Source organism: Fusarium proliferatum (genome assembly GCF_900067095.1).
Source record: "Fusarium proliferatum ET1 genome assembly, contig: FPRO_scaffold009, whole genome shotgun sequence".
Taxonomy (NCBI): Eukaryota; Fungi; Ascomycota; class Sordariomycetes; order Hypocreales; family Nectriaceae; genus Fusarium; species Fusarium proliferatum.
This window is the reverse complement of record NW_022194798.1, coordinates 1,098,198-1,117,898: the sequence shown is the minus strand read 5'-3', so window position 1 is coordinate 1,117,898 and position 19,701 is coordinate 1,098,198. Positions and strand designations below refer to the sequence as shown.

The 19,701-nt window shown below is 48.7% G+C and overlaps 9 protein-coding genes across 9 annotated transcripts; 2 read left to right on the top strand and 7 right to left on the bottom strand.

Annotated features, from left to right (window-relative positions):
• Positions 1-62: 62 nt before the first annotated feature.
• Positions 63-1,064, bottom strand: FPRO_15374 (uncharacterized protein; the record flags this gene model as incomplete). Its single annotated transcript, XM_031220313.1, has 1 exon — positions 63-1,064. One exon carries the CDS (start codon positions 1,062-1,064, stop codon positions 63-65), a length of 1,002 nt encoding a protein of 333 aa, XP_031085985.1.
• A 311-nt stretch (positions 1,065-1,375) lies between these two features.
• FPRO_15375 (uncharacterized protein) lies at positions 1,376-2,551 on the bottom strand (the record flags this gene model as incomplete). Its single annotated transcript, XM_031220312.1, has 1 exon — positions 1,376-2,551. The coding sequence occupies one exon, from the start codon at positions 2,549-2,551 to the stop codon at positions 1,376-1,378; it is 1,176 nt and encodes a 391-aa protein (XP_031085984.1).
• Positions 2,552-3,460: 909 nt separating this feature from the next.
• FPRO_15376 (uncharacterized protein) lies at positions 3,461-5,392 on the top strand (the record flags this gene model as incomplete). Its single annotated transcript, XM_031220311.1, has 1 exon — positions 3,461-5,392. One exon carries the CDS (start codon positions 3,461-3,463, stop codon positions 5,390-5,392), a length of 1,932 nt encoding a protein of 643 aa, XP_031085983.1.
• A 786-nt stretch (positions 5,393-6,178) lies between these two features.
• Positions 6,179-7,003, top strand: FPRO_15377 (uncharacterized protein; the record flags this gene model as incomplete). Its single annotated transcript, XM_031220310.1, has 1 exon — positions 6,179-7,003. One exon carries the CDS (start codon positions 6,179-6,181, stop codon positions 7,001-7,003), a length of 825 nt encoding a protein of 274 aa, XP_031085982.1.
• Positions 7,004-7,400: 397 nt separating this feature from the next.
• FPRO_15378 (uncharacterized protein) lies at positions 7,401-8,876 on the bottom strand (the record flags this gene model as incomplete). The annotated part of the gene is made up of 5 exons (XM_031220309.1): positions 7,401-7,936; positions 7,983-8,053; positions 8,105-8,222; positions 8,274-8,634; positions 8,685-8,876. The coding sequence occupies 5 exons, from the start codon at positions 8,874-8,876 to the stop codon at positions 7,401-7,403; spliced, it is 1,278 nt and encodes a 425-aa protein (XP_031085981.1).
• Positions 8,877-10,662: 1,786 nt separating this feature from the next.
• Positions 10,663-11,757, bottom strand: FPRO_15379 (uncharacterized protein; the record flags this gene model as incomplete). The annotated part of the gene is made up of 2 exons (XM_031220308.1): positions 10,663-11,518; positions 11,579-11,757. The coding sequence occupies 2 exons, from the start codon at positions 11,755-11,757 to the stop codon at positions 10,663-10,665; spliced, it is 1,035 nt and encodes a 344-aa protein (XP_031085980.1).
• A 253-nt stretch (positions 11,758-12,010) lies between these two features.
• FPRO_15380 (uncharacterized protein) lies at positions 12,011-13,521 on the bottom strand (the record flags this gene model as incomplete). The annotated part of the gene is made up of 2 exons (XM_031220307.1): positions 12,011-13,339; positions 13,408-13,521. The coding sequence occupies 2 exons, from the start codon at positions 13,519-13,521 to the stop codon at positions 12,011-12,013; spliced, it is 1,443 nt and encodes a 480-aa protein (XP_031085979.1).
• A 1,454-nt stretch (positions 13,522-14,975) lies between these two features.
• FPRO_15381 (uncharacterized protein) lies at positions 14,976-16,578 on the bottom strand (the record flags this gene model as incomplete). The annotated part of the gene is made up of 4 exons (XM_031220306.1): positions 14,976-15,867; positions 15,917-16,034; positions 16,085-16,403; positions 16,453-16,578. 4 exons carry the CDS (start codon positions 16,576-16,578, stop codon positions 14,976-14,978), a joined length of 1,455 nt encoding a protein of 484 aa, XP_031085978.1.
• Positions 16,579-17,322: 744 nt separating this feature from the next.
• Positions 17,323-18,227, bottom strand: FPRO_15382 (related to plant PR-1 class of pathogen related proteins; the record flags this gene model as incomplete). The annotated part of the gene is made up of 3 exons (XM_031220305.1): positions 17,323-17,447; positions 17,500-17,570; positions 17,620-18,227. The coding sequence occupies 3 exons, from the start codon at positions 18,225-18,227 to the stop codon at positions 17,323-17,325; spliced, it is 804 nt and encodes a 267-aa protein (XP_031085977.1).
• Positions 18,228-19,701: the final 1,474 nt, after the last annotated feature.

Genomic DNA, 19,701 nt, shown 5'->3' with positions numbered 1-19,701 from the left:
ATTAGTACAAAGTTGTCATCTCGGTGGCTTGACGAAAGCCGAAATGCCTGGTAAGCGTATCTTCATGAGCCAACAGCATCCAAGGTAGGCTGAGTATTCTGTTCCTCTTCTTCTCTTCTACAAGCAACACAGTGCCCATCCTCATCCTTAAAGTGCTCATCCATCTCCTCCTCACAGAGATCATGTGGCTCATTGGTCTGACAGTCCTCGCATCCCTTCGGCTTGTAAGTGCAACCTTGAAGCTGCATTGTAGCGTCGTACCAAGCACTGAACAGTGTCGTATCGCTTTCCGGGGTTGGATCTGATGACCCTTGCTCCTCTCTAGCGCAGATGTGCAGAGTCTTAACATGTTCGAGGTTTTCGATACCAGTCTTCTGAATGAAACCCCAGCCTTGTTCTCCCTCCGAAGTACGCCCAAACATCGGTGACTCGGAGACGGACATGGCGGGAGAGACGTCCAGATCAAACTTGACTTGCAGAAGTCCATGGTGTATCACGTCTTCCCATGAGGATCGACCTGCCGGTATGACGAAGATCCAGCTCTTGTAACGATCTCCAACATTCCATCCGTCCCCAACAAATCTGGGCCATACGCACCAAGACGGGACGATATGCGGAAGAGGTTCTTTTCCTTGTATCTTTGTAGCCAACAATTCTTCTGCCTCGGCTTTCGACAATCCCGCCACTGCGTCATCTTTCATCTTCTTGGTGGCGTCTTTGCGAAACGCTTTCTCACGGCGGTGGTGCTCCATGCATTCTTCCACGGTGTCAAACCCCGTGTATACATCGACGCGAGGCCAATGGTTCCGAGCATTGCCCCAGCTCACAACAGCACGAGAATTTAAAAGAGAAGAACCCATAGCGTGAGGATCAAACTCCGGTTTACCCAAGCAATACAATTGGATGCTTAGCTTAACGATGGCCGCGTTGGGGCCAGCTCGATCAGTGACGACATCGTAATGGCGACCTGCATGGTCCTTGAATTCACCATGACTGGATTTTCCAATGAACACTTTGTATGGTGCTGCCCCGCCCGTAGACGGTCGTCGCTCCGGACAAGTCATTGTGTTAACTTGTAGAGTCAAAGGGTGAAGAAGCGTGAATTTACAAGCAATAATTAGCGGTGAAATGGGGTTTATTAAGACTCCATAGGTACCAACCCACAAAAGTAGACTGTTCCCCAAAGAAGAAATCACCGATCGTACATGCGTCACTCTAGGGCTACTCCACGTGTACAAAATTATAGTAATTTTGAGGAGTTGATAATATATTAGTAGATGAATGGGGTATCATTACGCTTCAAACCATGAGATTCTCAACTGTCCTTCCTCCACCACCAATCTGTGATTGAGACAATCCTTTCCCGCACCATTAATTACTGAGAATCCTTCTCCCGATACAGTGGTGGCCCAGGCCGGAGCTCATTATAGCAGGGCAAACTCTCCTCTTCAACGTGATCTGAAGCCCTCGCAAAATCGCTCAACACGACCCGATGCTCAGATCTAAGGATGCGACCTACTCCAGTTCTGACAGATAGATCTGGGTTACCTTGGGGATAAGTCTCCTTCATCAGCTGTAGCTCCAGTACCAGGGAATGGGTGACTGATGTATCGCCGACATCGCCGGTATCTTGGGTGAACCTGGAGGCCTTCCTGATAAAGAAAGGAAACTCCATGCTGAGCGTTCCTGCATCGTCGTCTGTGGTCCACCCGTCGTAGAACGAGGATTCGCCTAGAGTAATTGTCTTCTTTTGTACGTGGCTCTTTTCATCTGCTTGGCATTCTTGTGCGTGCTGCGAACAAGCCACTGCGGTGCTCTTGATGTTCTCCTGAAGCATCCAAGTGCCCTTACATACTCGCCAGAACTGGATGTCCTCCCCATTGTCAGGACAGCTTCGAAGGCCGGTCATAGTGAGTTTCACGTGATTCTTTTCACTGGGGTCAAGGACAGGATCGAAACTGCAGTCGACCTCGATTCCAGCAGCTTGGTATATCCTAGTTGATAACAAAGGTTTGCTAGGCACTGGTATTGATCTGGCGACGGGAAGGGTTCGGTTGAGTGTGATCATCTCTGGCAGTTTTGACTGTGATCCTGTTCGCCGTATGGAGGCTATGGCTTGGAATTCATAAGTGACAGAGACCAGTGACGTGTCCATAGAAGGAGGTGTGTAACTCGGTACTCGATAAGAGAATCTATATGCATAACTGTCGCGGTCCAGTGAAGTCGTCGTTGTGATGAACTGGCAACGCTTGAGCTCCGATATCTGGTGTTTACACGCCTTGCATGTTCTCTTAAAAGGTTTCTTGTGAACTAAATGTACTCGCAATGTGGCAAAGAGGTTATCAACTTCGATGGCCTCTTCAACGTTGAAGAGTAGTGAACCCGAGATAGTAGAGCCATCAGTCGCATCATCATTGACAATGACGATAGGAGAGGTATCGATTTGGCAATCTAGAGATGCAGGGGGCTGATTTGGTGACTTCTGCGGTCTCTTCTTGAACAGTGGAGGAGTCAGTGACTGTGGCCTGATCAACTGGGATAGGCCTGTCATGATGTGATGTCGGTAGTTGCTGATAGTGCAGGGTTCTGCAGGTCAAGAATATCTGGGGAATGAGAAATGAAGAACAGAACAGATGATTAATGCTGGACGTCGATTATAAATGCTTGAGAAAGAGTGGTAAGAAGAGTTACAAATGAAGTATTGCTCATACGATTTATTGTAAACGAATAATTCGGTCATGGTGACAGAGATCCACCGTGCAATGCCCGGTTCGAATTGCCAAGAAGAGCTTTCACTCACTTTCGTGATGATTCGATATGAGCTTGGCATAGACACTAAGCCCTTTGCGGTAATTCATACCGACATCTCATGGTCAAGAGATCGACCGCGGAGTTCGGCAGCTCTCGATACTTCCATTCAGGCGGTCATCAAACACAGCGGAATTAAACATTTGCAAGGTAGACTTCGTCCAAGAAGGGGCCTTGGACCTCCTAAATTTAGATCTCATCGAGGTCTATCAATCTTTTCTGTACAAGTCTCAATCTGAGAATCTGCTCTGCAAGCGCGAAGCTTTCCCAGGTGTGCAATGCGAGGCACATTCGGGAGCAAGCTCATTGTATCCTCCGCCCGCGCCCTTCAACTGACGGCCATTAACCCAAAGAAAGAATCGGGATGCCTTCCACCGTGTTGGTCATATATGCGCCTTGTTTGATGAATTGTGATTGACACAATTTGCCATCTTTATTGTCAGAACTGTCCTTTGTCGCCAGTGGAGCATCCCCCAGGTCAAGTCAAGTCAGCGTATCCAATGCGCTATTCCTAAACAGGCTCATAACCACGACGTGATCTCAGCTTCGCGTTGACAAACCAATTCTGGGCACTTCATCACTCAACCTCACCTCTTCATCACCGCATTCCATAATAACGTTACCTCCGCATCGGTATGATCTGACCTCAGTAATGTCGGATGATCCGTCCCGTTCTCCCGGCAAAACAGCATCGGGCCAGCCCCGCAAACCCCGGACAAAGAGCTTCTCGGGTTGTTGGACATGTCGTGCCAAGCATGTGAAATGTGACGAAGCCAAGCCGGAATGCAATCGCTGTCAGAAGGCGGGTATTGAGTGCGAGGGTTATGGGGTTAGGATATCGTGGGCTTCGGTCAGGAACCCGACGACCTTTAGAAGAGGAGGGAGGAAGAGAAAGGCTGCGGCAAGACTACGCCAGTCGAGAGACTTGGAGTCCATTGGGGAGAGTGTCTCTGAGCAAGATGGCCATTCTTCCAACAGCCCAGAAGAGAGTGGCAATGGTGACGGTCCTCTGAATGAGGGACCTTCTGATCTGCCGTCAGAAGACCAATCTAGCAACACGCCATTCTTCCTCGATCAACACTTCCCTCTCGATCAAGGTCCTTTCACTGGTCATTTGAACACGCGAATATTCCATTCATATGAGCTTTTGGGTCAGGGCTTGACAACAGGTCCTCCATATGCCTCGCTTCAAACTTCGCAGCCTCAACTTCCCATGCTGCAACTGTTCGACCAGAACTCCATTCCTCAAGACCACATCAATACTCACAGCACGTCAACGCCTGTCAGCCTTGGCGATGTTAGCACAGGCTCTTTGCCATTGCCCGGAGTATCAGATCTAATATCTCACACATCGTCTCCACTCGATACCCCAGGCCAAAGACGCAAGATCACGCGTCACCTCGATATTCTTCCTGATCCGGCTCTTCACTGCGAGCTTCTGCAGCACTGGACGCTAAGTCTTTGCGACTCTCTGAACCCAGTACCTGGCCATCTCAATCCTTTGCGGAGCGCCATGCTGCCTATCGCCCTAGAAGGCAGCCGCACGGACTCGGAAAAGTCAACAGGCGCTACGGCCTTGTTTCATTTCATCTGTTCAGCGTCAGCATTCCATCTCGCAATGAAGAGAGAGTGCGAAGAGTCAAAAGGCTCTCTGGAGAACGTTGCTTTAGAACACCACAATATTGGCATTACTCATCTGGCCAAAAATATCCAACTTTCCAAAAACGGTGCTGATTGCGTATCACTACTGGCGTCCATCATCATATGTATCTACAATGAGGCTGTGACGCTGCCGACGACGTTCTGGCGGTTACACTTTCGCGGGGCTGTTGAATGGGTCAATCATATTGATCCGCAGGTTTGGCACAAAAGTGACGCGGCTTCTGGCCTGTATCAGATGTTTCGGAGTATGGCTACTGTCGTACAAGCGCAATTACTCTTTGACAACCAAGAAACCTCATACTGGAAATTTACCAATGACTTTGGTCCTCAGCCTGAGCCGTATACGCTGTATGAGTCGTTTGGTCTTCCTCAGCCAGTGTACGAAGGTCTTCGCGCGATGAATGCCCTTCAAATGCGGAAACGATCCTCTACTGAAAGTGATCCTTCTGCCGATGAACTAGACCGACTAGAGATGGAACTTTATCTATCGGCACCTAATAGACCTGAGACGACAACGGCAAAAGACTATGCCGATCTGATATACCATCACGGCTGCATCTTCTACTACGCCGCCTTGATTCATATGAAGCGCAATTTGAAGGACATGCCAATGGATGCGGTGCGTCCGCTTGTTGAGAAATCACTCACTCATATTGAAGCCCTGCCGACATGCACAAGTCAACGGTTTTCACCAATGATCTGGCCCGTTGCTATTATAGCATTTGAGACAGGCGATACGACAATGCAGCAGCGAATGCTTCATACTCTCGCGTTCTTCGAAGAGAGATCAGAGCTAGCGATCTGGTCACAGATGACGCATCTCGTAAAAGAGCTATGGGCTTTGAGGAAAAGAGAGGGTGCTAACATCAAGTGGCATCAAACGGCACTTGGGAGTATGAGTGATAGCTTCATGTTGCTATGAATAGGCACCGATAACGCTTGTGACGTGGCCATAGCTTCCCGTTTATCGGAGTCGTGCCGTCCCGTCGGTGCGCGCTCGTCACCAATCGCTCGTCCACGTTATGGATTCTTTTACGTGGATTCACCTGAATTACCCCAACGTGATGCAGTCTTTCCCCGCAGAGAGAAGTCAGATGTGTCGTGTGTATTTACAAAAATGGAAGCTCGAGCGCGATACTCGGGAGTTGGATGCCGTAGAGTAACGCCAATTGAGAAGTGCTTGATACGAACCGCCGATAAATGTCTCCGGCGCACGTTTCCGTTTGTCAACGGTGACAGAAATCCCTGTACAAGGTTTTCTAGCCATTTCACGAGCTATGTACAAGCACTTGTACCTCTCAAAGTTTATTCTCAGTGGCCCAAGGTCGCAAGCCAGAGCACAGATTTCGTCGGTACGCCCTGAAACAGAGTTACCAAGTAGCTAGATAATCGCAGTACTGCAACAGTAATTGAAGCGCCGTAGCCAGCTTAATAATTGGCGCGTTAAAATCTCACGGCCTGTGGCGTTGAGCGGATCTGCCACGTTTGCAGATCTTTCGTGTTCAATTGCCGAAACGGGTTTACGCACTAACAAGCCTTGACGCGCCTCGATGGGGCATCAAAGTCAAGAATTTTTACATGAATAATGCCGAAGACGTTGATGTCACTTGGTGGCCAAGGAAGTATCTTCTGGATATAAAAAATGGATATCCCATGGCTTTGATCTCCTCCACATCCTCTCCACAGAGTCATATACATATACACCAAAATGTCAGGCAAAATCATCATCCACGCAGTCCGACACGCCCAGGGCTATCACAACCTGGGTGAAGAGTTCTTTCACCTGAGGGACCCCGCACTAACGCCATTTGGCCAACAACAATGCGTCGAACGACGAAAAGCCTCGTTTCAGGATCAGTCCAAGTTCAAACTCATCGCATCATCACCTATGATGCGGACCCTGCATACCACGAGTCTAATTTTTGATGATGCCATTCAGACACAGGAAATTCTTGCTATCCCTGAGGCACAGGAAATCTCTGATCACGGCTGCGATATCGGAACAGATCCTGCTCTTCTCAAGGAGATGGCGTTGCGGAATGATTGGCCTGTTGACCTGAGTATGGTACCTGAGGGTTGGAACGATAAGAACCTTTATGGGCCAAACAGTCCCGTCACGGGTGCTTGCGCAGCACGTGCTCGCACTGTAAGAAGAATACTCCGAGAAAAGGGCATGGCTTTGAGTCAAGATACCAACGAGGACATCCACATTGCTCTTGTTGCTCACGGAAGCTTCATGCACTACTTCAGCAACGACTGGGAGAACAGCACCACTGGGTGCGGTACAGGTTGGAAGAACTGCGAGACAAGGCGATATGTGTTTCAAAACGGCGAGTGGGACGAGAATGCTTGGCTTGTCGAGACTGAGGAGAGCAGATTGGCCCGTGGCATGAAGGGTCCCGCTCCATCGGCAGAGGAGCAACGGCGGTTGTATGAGAAGACTATGGTTGGCTGGGTCAACCAGGGGCTGCCGGATATCAGATATCTAGAAACAGCTTCGGTCATGCCGATGCAGGAGCATTCAAGGTTGTAAGATGCACAGTATATGGATATGGTTTGCATGTGAGGAATGATAGAAGGGGCGGATGAGAGCATAATGATTGTAGATTTGCCATAACAGCAGTGTGAGCGGATAGATGCTATCCGAGTTTTAGACATAGAATAATTGCTTTTTCTCACCGGCCCAAAGAGACGACAATTTCCGTGCTACAAGACAAGATGAGTGGCCCAAATCATGGATCACAACTGTGCATGATGATCGAGTTAATAATGCTGATTATCCGTATGCCTTTTATGAAATTTATACAACGATCGCTATTGGCATACAGGTATGAAATTGGAGTGACAAAAAATATGTACATAACGTCGTGTCTAAGTAATGTTCTAACCCTATTATTATACAAACAAGTAAAATTCAGTATGAGCCTCTCTCATGTCCTTCGAGGCGGTGGTGGCGACAGTCCCTGCTGTGCAGCCTCGTGTTCAACAGCCAATCCCATATTCGAGTGTGCCAACTCGATGCTTCTCGCACTCTTTGCGCTCTCGCTTTCACCTCCAAGGGGCCAGCTATCATCTCGTGTGAACTTCATCTCCTCCCTGTTGAACTTGTACTTGATATCAGGTCTTCCATCCTCCAGATCATCTGGTGACGGCGGATCATTCTTGCCCCAGAAGTCGAACTCTGCTGGTTCTTGTTCCTCGGGGATGTTGCGCAGTTCCATGCCGTCGGGGTTGTTGTTTAGAATGGGGGGATGACCAGGTGTTAGAGGCCCAGTAGAGATGTGCTTACTGCTCCGTGTCCATGTCCAGCCAGAGCCTTTACGTTCGCCGGTTTGGGAGTCGAGACGGCGGGAGGTGTATGATGTATGGAACTTTTTGAGGATGGGGCGGAGAATGGGGATACATTGCACCATGATTGTTCCAGCAACTTCTGATGAGTACCAAATTTGTGACATGCCGTTGCGCCCTGTATTTGTGAGCTAGGTTTGTGAAACTGAGACAAGATGACTTACAGATGTAGTAGGCATCACGGCCATTTCCTTGATCCTTCCAGCTAACACGAATAGCCGAGACGATAGCAATACTAGACTGGGGTTAGAAGCATGTCCTTAAGCGTTGCTTCTTCTTGACCTACATCATTCCCAGGCTCATTGTGAAGCAAAGGCCAATCTTCTCAGCCTTCTTCATCTCCAACCCTCTGGTGATAAGCCAAGGGAAGCATGCAAACACGAAATCCATAATGATGTTGTAGACTATACCCCGTTAGTATTCTCCAGTACATGTTGTTGTACATGGCTACTCACTGTTGCCGCCCTCCTTGAAGTCATTTCGGAACTTGGAATCCAAGCAGAAGTCGAATCGATACCAGTTGTCGTACGTTTCCTTGCCGCATACTTTGGCCCACTGGAAGAACACCTTGACGATCATGTAGGCGTTCATGCTGGCAATACAGAACCACAGGATCCATTTCTGCCAGCGGTTGCTCATTCGTAATAGTGTCACCGCGAAGGCTGTCTTTGTCAGCGCTTGGCCGATCAATGTTCCGCATGACGAGATGTTGATGAGTATGTGCATTTTGTCGTCCCATTGTTGCGATGAGTCCTTGAGAACATAGCCGTTTCCGAATTCCCAGACGATAAGACTGTTGTTGGCGAGAAGGATGAACTGGAGTTGTTAGGATGCAGCTTCGATATGCTAGGACGATGTGTACTCACCCATGATACCAGAAGGATATAATCATCGTACCACATTCCATGTCTCCTCGTAATCTTGACGTACAGCCTCAACCACAGAAAGAAAGTCGCACCCGCAAACAGCGACCACAGCCCGGCGTTCAACTCGACATAGGGATTGACAAAGGTATGGACGGGTCCGTCATCTTGGTCGTCGCGAAGCCTTAGCTTCATCGCTCACATTTCCTCCTCGGCGGCAACAAGATACCCGATGTTTCGTTTGGCGAATGCAGGTACAGATTCTAGAAACCAACAGCAAACAGAAAAGGTATCAAGAAGAGCTGGAAAAAGTCGGGGGAGCCACAAACGTAAAAGAAGGATTCTGGACCAGCCCAGCACCCCCTGGTCCTGCTGGGTGACGAGCATACGCGAGATGTGTTCGCCCCTGCTTGGGATAAGCCTAACACTCGCTTGGGCAAGTCACCCATGCAAACTAATACGGGACGGGGTCTACCTTAATCGGACACTGGGGCCGCGTGGTGAGCATGTTCGATGTCGAAAAGTCCACGGCCTCAGATGCCGCGTGTACTCCGTACAGACCAGACTTTCGTATTTTCTGTTTCTTGAAACCCGAAATTGACGTAATAGACTCAGCTCAGGCCAGTAAAACACTCTTAATATCTACCGAAACATGAATTATGCTATTTTCGCCATCGGGTCTGGGATGCAGGATGTTGCTTTGTCGGAAACGAACTCCACGGACCTGACACCATCATCACGAAAAAGGCAGTTTCACGCAGCGGTACAGGGCTCTAAAAGAGCCTATCAGCCCGAAGAAATCGTAAAAATAAGGCCCGCCCATCGTCCGGGGCTGCCAAGTGGCTTTTTTCTGTGTCTCTTTTCGTTGTGCAGATAAAAAGTGAAACGACCAAGTGATTCCTATTGCAGGTTGAGGCCCCTGTCTCGGGAATACATCGAGGCTTCCTATACGTGGTTTAACTGAACCCTTGATGGGTCACCCCTGACAAGGACGCTTGGACGATTTCGTCCTTGCGGGCCATGCCATGTGGTTTGTTTTTAGAAGAACGAGAAAAGTTCCAGGCTGTATGTCACTGACCAGCCTGGTCATTACTTTCTTTTGCCTCCGCGGGGCAAGCTTGATCAAGGAAGAGGGGGAGAAATGCGATCATTGTCCGTGACCTGTTTGAATATGTATGATCCTGGTGACGTGATGTACAGTACAGTACAGTCTGCAGCGGATCGGTAGATTATCACATTGACGTCGGGGAACAAAACTGATTGTGGATCGAGGACCGTTGAGAAGCCCGGGGCCGAGAACATTCCGCAAATTAATGAGATTGAAAGGAACATTATAAGCTGAGATATAGTGAGGACGGGGCAGCGATTAACTCTGATTAACGATGCATCTGTACTGGAGCCCATCACTCTATCTGCGATTCCCGTCGTACGTTCGCAGACACAGACAGTCCACAAGGTTATCGGCCGAAGTTCCAATGTCCGACCCCGATTCAAGTTCCTCATTCAATGTCACTGTATTGTTCGCCTCACTCACGAACAACACTAACCTAACAAACACCCTGGCTGTTTTACTTCAGCTCCCAGCCTAGCCCCCAGGTACGCGATTCCAGCGCCGTGGTTCCTGGGATCCCAAGGTCCGTCCGCGCATCGACCATCAGACCGTTTAGTGAAACACAGACTATTTACCAATCGCCCACAAAACGACGTTATTTTTCGATATTCAGGAACAGCGAGCGGGGAGAGCGGGGCAAGCAAAAACGACAACGGTAATCGTAAAACAACCCATACCAAACCACGCGTTGTCCAGAAAAGCAAGGGGAGGGGGGGGACGCGGACGCCCACGCGGATATAGGGCCAGGATTAAGAATAAGTATAAGGTGGGGTGCACAGCACAAAGTATGTACTGCATGTAAAATCTGACAAGAGAAATGCTAATTAATTAATGTCGCTTTTTGGTAATTGTGATTACGGCGCTATTTCCCTATCCTGTCTTGCTCTTGGTACGAGCGACGACGACCACGGCTCTTACGACACGGGACTTGTCGAACCAGTTGAACAATCTCCCTGCTAATTTGAAGCCGCCCATTGTGATGCCGTATTCTGCTAACAATTTGTCTTGGCGATCGAGGAACTTGACCAGGCCCGAAAAGACATCGTCTGTGATCTCCTTAATAGTGATCTCGTTGCGGTCATATCCGCACTCGACCAATTGATCTCTGTACTCTGCTTCCGAGAGGAAGGTTTTGAGTGGGCAGCCCATCATTTTCCCGATGAGTCTAGCCCTCCAGATGTCCTTGGTGGAGGCCTTCTCGTTGAGGAGGAGATCGAATGCCATGTAATTGGCGTCAAGTTCTTTGGCGGCATGTGAGAGGACGGGTTTTCGGGACGGAGAGAAATGGTAGATACAGTCGAGAGCAAGCAGCCATCGCTCAGTATACTTCTCATCAGCCAGCGAATAAACAGCCTCTTTGATCTTGGGACTCCAAGTCTGTGGCTTTGCGGCATCGGCGCGGAAGAGACTGAACGCCTCCGCATCAAATGCAGCCCCCGCCTCAGACAGCTCGCGATAAATCCTGCGTCGCGACGTCTGGACCTGCGCATCATTGAGCGTAAGCCCAACATAGCGAAAATCCCTCCAGCCCTGCTCCGTAGCTGTTCTCGCCAATTGCCAAGTCTGGTCACCACATCCGAACCCCAGATCTAGAATGGCGAGGGAACCGCGAGGACTAGCTTTACCAGGTGCATCACCCGACAGCCCGGCGGCGCTCACAACCTGCTCGAGCAGCGCAGAGGCAGCCTCGGGGAGCGTGTCAATTGGCTCGCCTGTATGAGTTTTCCTGGGAGGCAAATGTCAATGTATGTGTGATTGAGGCTGCAGAAAACGTGGCTGGACTTACCAGTATCCCACGTTCATCCACATGGAGGGTGGTCGCGTCGTGATGTTGAGCTTCCAGTGTCCCAGGCCGTAGATATCGCTCATTCGCATCACCACCAAAGCAATGATGCCAGCGATGGCCAGGGTCGTGACGAGCCCTGCAGCAAAGCCAAAGCCAAAACTGTCTTGATCGAAGAACATGGTGTCGATGGCGATTGCGGTCCGCGCCGTGAGCTAACGGCTGTTGATTGTGATGAGAGAAGATGGTGACATTTCACTCACAGTCGCTGTATTTACGCACTGATTTCACCTACTAACTACAACTTCGCTAAATGACTAATTCCAGAGTGAATACATTAAAGTTTCGGCAGTTGAAGCGAGTAGATTATTGTCATCAAGGTGATAATGTAAAGAGAAATCTGCATTTATCGATTATTCTAGTCGTTATTCGTCATTAATTCTGTTCCCACGGAATCGCTACGCCAAAATCTTGAGCTACCCTAATGGCCGACACGACACATCCTTCCAGGAGCACCATGCCATCCCAGCACCAAGCACCAGCGATCCACACATTATCCTGGCCATTGACCCAAGCCATGGCCTCACCATCCTCGCTCTTCTTCGTTCCCGAATCCCCTAGCAATTTCTGAACGAGGGCCTGGCCCTCTGTGTTTCGCAGGGTTCTAGTAAACTTAGCCTTCTTGATTGCTTCTGGCTGTGCCTCTTCGCGTAGCGGACATGTGCTGACAACGACTCCACTGGGCATGGCGTGAAGAGCCTCTGTGCGAGGGCTTCCCACGTCGGTGAACATTGTTCGCAGAGTCAAGACTTGGGCTGCTGAGGTGTCTTTCGAATGGTGCATGCAAGCGATGGATTGGCTGGAGCCTGCGTTATCGGCGTCGACGACGCTGATTCCCGCCTTCTCCGGCTTCAAAACAGAGCTCTCGACTTGACGAGTCGGAAGCTTCGCCAATGTAGACCCCAGCGGTTTGAAGATACGGCCAGCGACATCAGGGGAGACGGAGAGGACAACGCGGTCGAAGACTTGCTCGTGGATGCGCCCGGATGCGTCAACGGTAGACTGCCAACGAACCAGCACGGTACCATCGACCTGAGGCACAGCTTCAATCACACGACTATTGAGGTTGACATCCTCCAGTCCCTCCGTTAATTTGGCCTGGACTTGCGAGACTCCGCCGCACACAGCGTAATGCTGCTTGCCATGCGAAAGCTTCTTGTAGTTGACGACGTCGCTCGCGGGGAATTGGAGCAGCTCTTCGTGTGTGCACGTCGCTACACCGCTCAAAAGCGGAAGCAGATAACGCGATGTATATCGTCGGGGTAAACGTATGCGATCGAAATATTCGGCGACAGTCTCGCTGTATCCGGAAGATGTCGTCTTCAACGGCGCGACAAGGAAGCATGCAATCGTGAACCAGAATTGGCACACAATCAGGAAGATAATCTCGATAAAGTGCGCAATCACACCGCGATTGCCCGGCCACGGCGGCGGTGTCTGGTGCAAATTCGACGCATGAATGAAGTATGCCTCGTTATCGCTTCCCTTGACTGGGACTGTTCCGTCGGCACTCGTGGCTGCTTTTGCAAAGACAAAAAGGAATTTGATTGGATGTAGCGGGATTTGTAGATGCTGATACATGCGCATCAAGTTGTGGTAGTACCCGTCGGCGCTCGCCCGCATTGGCAGGTCGATTCGTTCGGCATCGTCGTATTTCTCGTTCTTGATCGTAACGGAAGCGGAATCGAAGGATATTCTGTCGCCCTGGAAGGAAGAGACAATGTTAGCGAAAGGATTCGAGGATCTCGGCTGTCGTTGACGACGTGGCGCACCTGTTCGAACAACGTCACCCTATAACGGTCTCCCTTGATAAGATAAGCACTACTGAGACCAGCGAGACCCGTGCCTATAATAGCGACTCGACTTTTCGTATGCTTGTCGTTCATGGTGATGGTGTTATGTACTTGTATTTACTTACTCTACATTGGAATCTTTGACCGTTTTTGATGGAAATTTGCAGAGAATGTCACCTGCTGGTCCTACCCTGTTTTCGACAGTGAATAGCTCAAATGGAAAATCCATTGAATATTCTGATTGGATCGTTTTACGCTCAGACGGTTCCACCGTTCACAAACGTTGAGTGCCGAGGCTTGTTGTTGTTGGCGAGGTGCTAACCACTATTTCAGCAGTGAATGAGCTGATCTCCCGGCACAATCGGCGCCTTCGAAGCTGAGCGCATGTGAAAGACAGTTCGGCGTTACAACTATCCGTTATATTTTGGTCGATCGTGATCCTGCTGAAACTTGACAAACGTCATGACAACAAATGAGACCATCAAGAATCTTGTATTGAACCTCTCAACACTGAAAGTGTCGTGTCGGGTGTCTCAAGTAAGACAATGCTCAGCACAACGTGGCGGGTGGACCCAGAGCTGTAGGCGCTATAACTACCTTAAGGTAAGCACCAACCTAAACTGCGTCACAGCGGGTTCAGGGAAGCCCAAATAATTTCTAGAGCGTCTTGCGATATGCGATCACCTGTTGTTGGCTGACCAATTCTTAGCGATCCTGTCACAAGAATCTGATGAAAGCTTTCGAACCAACTCAGGAGCACAGAATGGTGGCATAATGTTGCAAAACTTGTTCCATCGACGCATTAAGGTTCTGTAACTGTAGTGTTTCTGTACCCTAGCCTACAGAAGGGAGCTAATGAGGCGGGGGTTGAAGATTTTTAGGCCACACAGGCTTACAGGTCCAGGTCAACGAGGATCGTTTGAGTAATGGCCGTCAGGTCGACAATCACATGGATGGCAAACAATTTCCTACAGTTTATCATGTCAAACCCGGAAGATTTACTTGTGCGACTGTATTTGCAGAGTAACGAAGGTAGCTTCAATGAATGAATACGTCAACTTCGTACCAGCAACCTAAACTTCGGTGGCATCCACTCGCTTGACAGCTGCTAGCAGGCGGCACGGCCCCTGGACCCCTGTTGAAGCTTCAGTGCCTGGTGACCTCACCATTCAGCAACAATCTATCATCTCCAGCCTTGGCCCTATCCTTTCTCATCAGGGTAAAACTTCTGTCACCAACAGTATTAGTGAATATAATGTAGAAAGATTGAAACATCTGGGGGACATGGTAAATGGCCTTGCGACAATGAATGAAACAGTTCCTGAATCACTCTCATGCCTAGGATCTCCTCGGATAGGGCGGCTGGGTCGGATATCTTCTCATCACGAGCGCTTATAAATCTAAGGATTGGTAAGATATTGATATGAGGCGAGGTCGCAGAGTCTGGATCCTTATGCTTTGGGGTAGGATGAGGATTGTGTTTTGCCGTGTGGACTGCACGCCTAAGGCATTGCCAGCAGCTGAACATTTATGCCATTGACCGAAGACTATTCCTCTTTGAACACGTCATACTTGTACTTTGACCCAGTGTGATCATCCCGAAGCTTGGATTGACCAATTCCGTAGACATTCTCTCGCAGAGTATGGCCCCCTTCACTGGGTATCTCATGATATAAACCCCTTCTTCGGAGCTCAGGCACCAATAACTCAACCAGATCCTCAAAAGTTCCAGGCGTAGTGACGTAGCCAACATTGAATCCATCCAAGTCTCCCTCCTTGATCCAACGCTCCATCTCATCAGCAACAGTTTGAGGGCTACCAACAGAGACTGGGCCCAGTCCGCCGATGCCTGCCTTCTCGGCAATAACTCTTGGTGTCCACTTTGGAACATGTTCACTAGTGACAGTGAATGCATCAAGAAGACTTTGAACCTTGTGCTGCTCTAGAGAGTCCGCAGAGGTGAGCTCTTGATCGAGCGGGATCTTGGACAAGTCGATGCCAGTCCATCCGCTGACAAGAACTAGTCCACCAATAGTCGAGGCGTATTTCTTTAGTTCCTTGAGTTTCTCCTGCGCTTCTTCATCCGTGCGGCCAACGATGGGAGTGAAAGTCGCAAAGAACTTTAGTGACTGAGGATCTCGGCCCAGTTCAGCAGCCTGCTTGCGAATTGCTTGGATCTTGGGCTTGAGCAGTTTGGGTGAGTGGGAAGACACAAAGATGCCTTCTGCATGAGTTGCCGCAAACGTCTGACCAGCCGATGAAGTACCAGCTTGGAACAAGAATGGCGTACGTTGAGGCGAAGGGTCAACAATATGGCGAGTGTCCAAGTCAAAAAACTTGCCATGATGGTGAATGGTCCTGATCTTGTCGGGATCCGCATAACTGTCATTTTCTGGATCAGGGGAGATGGCATCATCCGCCCAAGAGCCTTCCCAGAGTCTGCTTTAAGTTGAGTATCAAGTTATGCAAAACAACAAGGGCGACATACTTATATAGAACACGCAAGTACTCATCTGCCTGTTCGTATCTCTCGTCATGAGCAATGGGACTGTCCAGGCCAATGGCTTTAAAGGCCGCTTTCTTCCAACTTGTGACAATGTTCCAGCCTTCCAAATTATTAGCCCTCATGTATGCTATTTTGCCATTCAATGCTTACCGATCCTTCCTCTAGTGAAGTGATCCAATGATGAGAAGCGCTTTGCTAGCAGAAAAGGCGGTTCAAAAGATGTTGAAGCGGTGATGGCAAAAGACAGGTTCTTCGTCACAGCTGCCATGGCACTGATGGGAATAGTTGGATCTGTCATGGGCCATTGGGCTGCACGACGAATGCAATTATCCAATTTTCCCTCATAAGTGTCGTAACCGCCGTAGGTATCTGCCAGGAAGAGAGCGTTGATACCTCCCTTCTCAAGCAGCTGGGCTAGGTCGATCCAATACTGGAGATCGCGCTTGGTGGCTGATTTGTCTACCGGATTCTATTTGTGTTCATAATAAATCTAATACAAAGAGTGTAGTAATACTGACCTTCCATTGACCTGGTGATAAGTGCCCAATTGTTGACATGTCAAAGGCATTGATGATGATTTTCTTCTTGAATTCATTGTTACGGTTGTCGGTGGTACTCTCATTTGTTGCTGGGGTGGACGCCATGGTGGCTACAAAGGAAATAAGCCAGATCAAAATTAGAGATTTTGTTTTAAATTCTGAGGAGATGAAAGACTTGCATTGGTTGTCAGTTGAGCTGTATCTGCAGATGCCGTCATGTAAACCTATTCCAAGTTCGAATCGCTTCGATATTTATGTTATCGAAACCCCGCATGTCCAATCACGCCTTCGTGTCTTTGATGCCACTTAAGATACGAATAATCACGCCTTCGGCAATAGCAGGATCTAAATCGAGTTATGACTTGCTGAGGCTCTTGCGTGATCCCGATAACGGATGTCACAATCATTGTGAGACCCCGCGCCTTCAACGGACTCCAGATCAATCACCGTATGTTGTAAAGTCAAGATATTGGCAAACTACCGAGAGCATCAAAACTTGTGAGTTTTATAGAATTATCATATGTCTCTATAGCTGAACTGCGACATACACACACACAAATGTCAGCACGCTTATGTTCGCATAGCACTTAAGAAAGCTCCATTCATTCACATAAGACGAAATGAGAAAAGGCAGATGGTTTAACAAATCGATTTGTTTAACATAATTCGTGACACGTAAGCGAATGTGAGGTATTCTAATAGTAATACATGTAACCACTTTCGATGAAATGGGTTGAATCAAAGAAGGTATCAGGTCAGCGTTCGCCAACAACGTCCATCAGATCCTTCTCAACTGCCCCTGGCAGATGTTCGATCCAGTTATGTATTTTCAAGTCGGTGTTTTGTTATTTAATAAGGCTTCTGGCCGACAACATTGCCGGGACCGGAATATCGAGCGACAGTGTACCAAGCACCCTTGGAGTCCTTAGCTGCACCAATGCCAATCTTTGTTGAGGTCTTCCAGACACATTGAGCTGACGAACAGTTAGTCATGTATAGTGAGATGAGACGGGTTCATTATCTTACTGTAGTGACCATACATGGAGAAGTTACCCTTGGGAATGGTCTCACCCTTGTAGTACTTCTTCTCGTTCAACCTGATACCATTGGTCAGTTGTATATCATCCTAAGTGAGAGTGAACATACCAGCCCTGGGCACCAGCAGTGATGGGGTTCTTAAATCCATTGCTTGCCCAAGCATATGCGAGGTTCTCACCCTGATTGGGACGGTCCTTTCCTGCAGAGTGCTGCAGCTTGCCAGCCTTGGCCAACTTCTTAGCATAAGCTGTAGCAGCTGATTCGAGCTTGGAATCCCACACAATAGCCTTGACCTTAACCTTGGAGCGAGCGACATTGTGGCGGCGTAGAGCCTCCTTCTTATCTGAAGTCAAAGCCCTAGTGAAGAGCCTTGCAAAGATGCTGCGCTTCTCTTCATCAGTGTCCTCAACCTCTATGTCCTCACCATCGTTATCGGGATAAAAGATGACGGGATCTAGGCCCAATCGAGTGACGTCAATATTGGCTTCTAGGACACGAGGCTTGTTGTAATCATTGGGGACCTTGTAGTCGTTATCAGTGCTGACTTCGGCCTTTGCGGAAACATCATCAGAGTCTCTGCCCTCGTCTTGAAGACCAAAGCCATTGACAGCGAGGTCAGTGTCCAGGAGTTTGTTGGAAGGTGCTGCAATCACCGTTGAGAGAAACGATGAAGCTAGTAGAAGGGAAGAGTGAAGGTAAAGAGTTGATAAATGCATTTCGTCTGAGAGTTGAAGATTCTTGGGATAGATTGTATGTTTCTGTGGCGTGATAGTTGGGGATATGTTTCAAGAATGCCTGATTCCTGGTCCTTATATAAACTTCAAAAAGATTCTTCTATGATGATCCAGTCACCTAAAGTTGGGAACTTCTCTGACGTCGATGAGTGGCGTGGATGGGACTGGGTTGCGGATAGATCACAATCCGTGAGATCGGCGACCCTGAAGACCCTTATTTAGGATGCCAAACTTAACTTTAAGTACCCAGGGGCAAAAGCTAATTTTCTCACATGGTTTTTACGGAGGTACATTTCAGCTACCATTCTTCTGTTTTCAATGCTTGGGAGTTATGCATTTTGGTGGTCTGGCCCCTCGGTAGTTATGCTGGATCAAGATCGTGATGTCTCAGATGCTTGCGGCTAGTGGTTCTTACAATCCCTTGTTAAAGCATTCAATAAATAATGTTTTCCGACACACAACGCAAGGGAGAGACAATGCCATTGTTTCCCGTTACCAACGCTCCTTGGTACTTTTCTCTAGGGAATATGAGGCAAATTGTTGCATTGATAGAGTTCGACTTAGCAGCGGAGAGGAGCCCGCAGACCTGGAGAGCTGTTGCTCATGAAATCATCACTCCAAGTTCCTGAGAATTCCACGAATAATATCACTTTGGTCTGAGTTCCTGCATTTGACGGGTATTCAATAGATGCAGAATGGAGGTGTCAGCTGAATATGGTGATGGGTTTTGGCCGTTCCCGGAACATCTGCATTCCAAGCACCGCGTCATCCACAAACTCGGTCTAGTCTACAAGCGTTTCAAAATCTCAACGACCAAATAACGGGCGCGATGTGACATTTCTAGCCTTAGCGACAGACCAAAGCGAGTTGCGCATTCGTCATTCACATATGCGAGACAATCCACTACATTGCTGGCCTTGGGCTGTGTAACCCACCGTGCCCGCCAATGAGGAATGCCACTCAAACCTTGGGCAGCATAAAGTCGCCAGTCTTACCCAAGACGGAAGAGCTGGAGCCGTTGGTCTAAAAGGTCTTGACGCAGGGGAATTCCAGGTACGTGGAGGAGGTCTCATGACGGCACTTGCAGATCCGTCTGATGCGTGCCGATTCTGTCACTTTTAGGCTGAAATGGGATTCATAGAGAACGCATCATCATCAGTACTTGATTGCCACGAAAGGCTGTGAACGCCTTGGGAAGCTTCAAGAGGTGGACTTATCGAGAGAAGGCCATTCTCACTCTCTTCACTGACAAACTCCTCCGATCTTATGGCTTCCACTGTGGATTACTACGAACAAATCTAGTATTGATGACTGATCTCTGCAAAAAAGACTCAAAGCACTCCCAAAGGTCCTCTAAGGTTACAATTCACAGAAATGCGGTAACTACAACTGGGTTTATGCTAGTAACGTTGATGGAACTCGTTTAAGCCATGACATTGAGAACTGCCAAAATGAA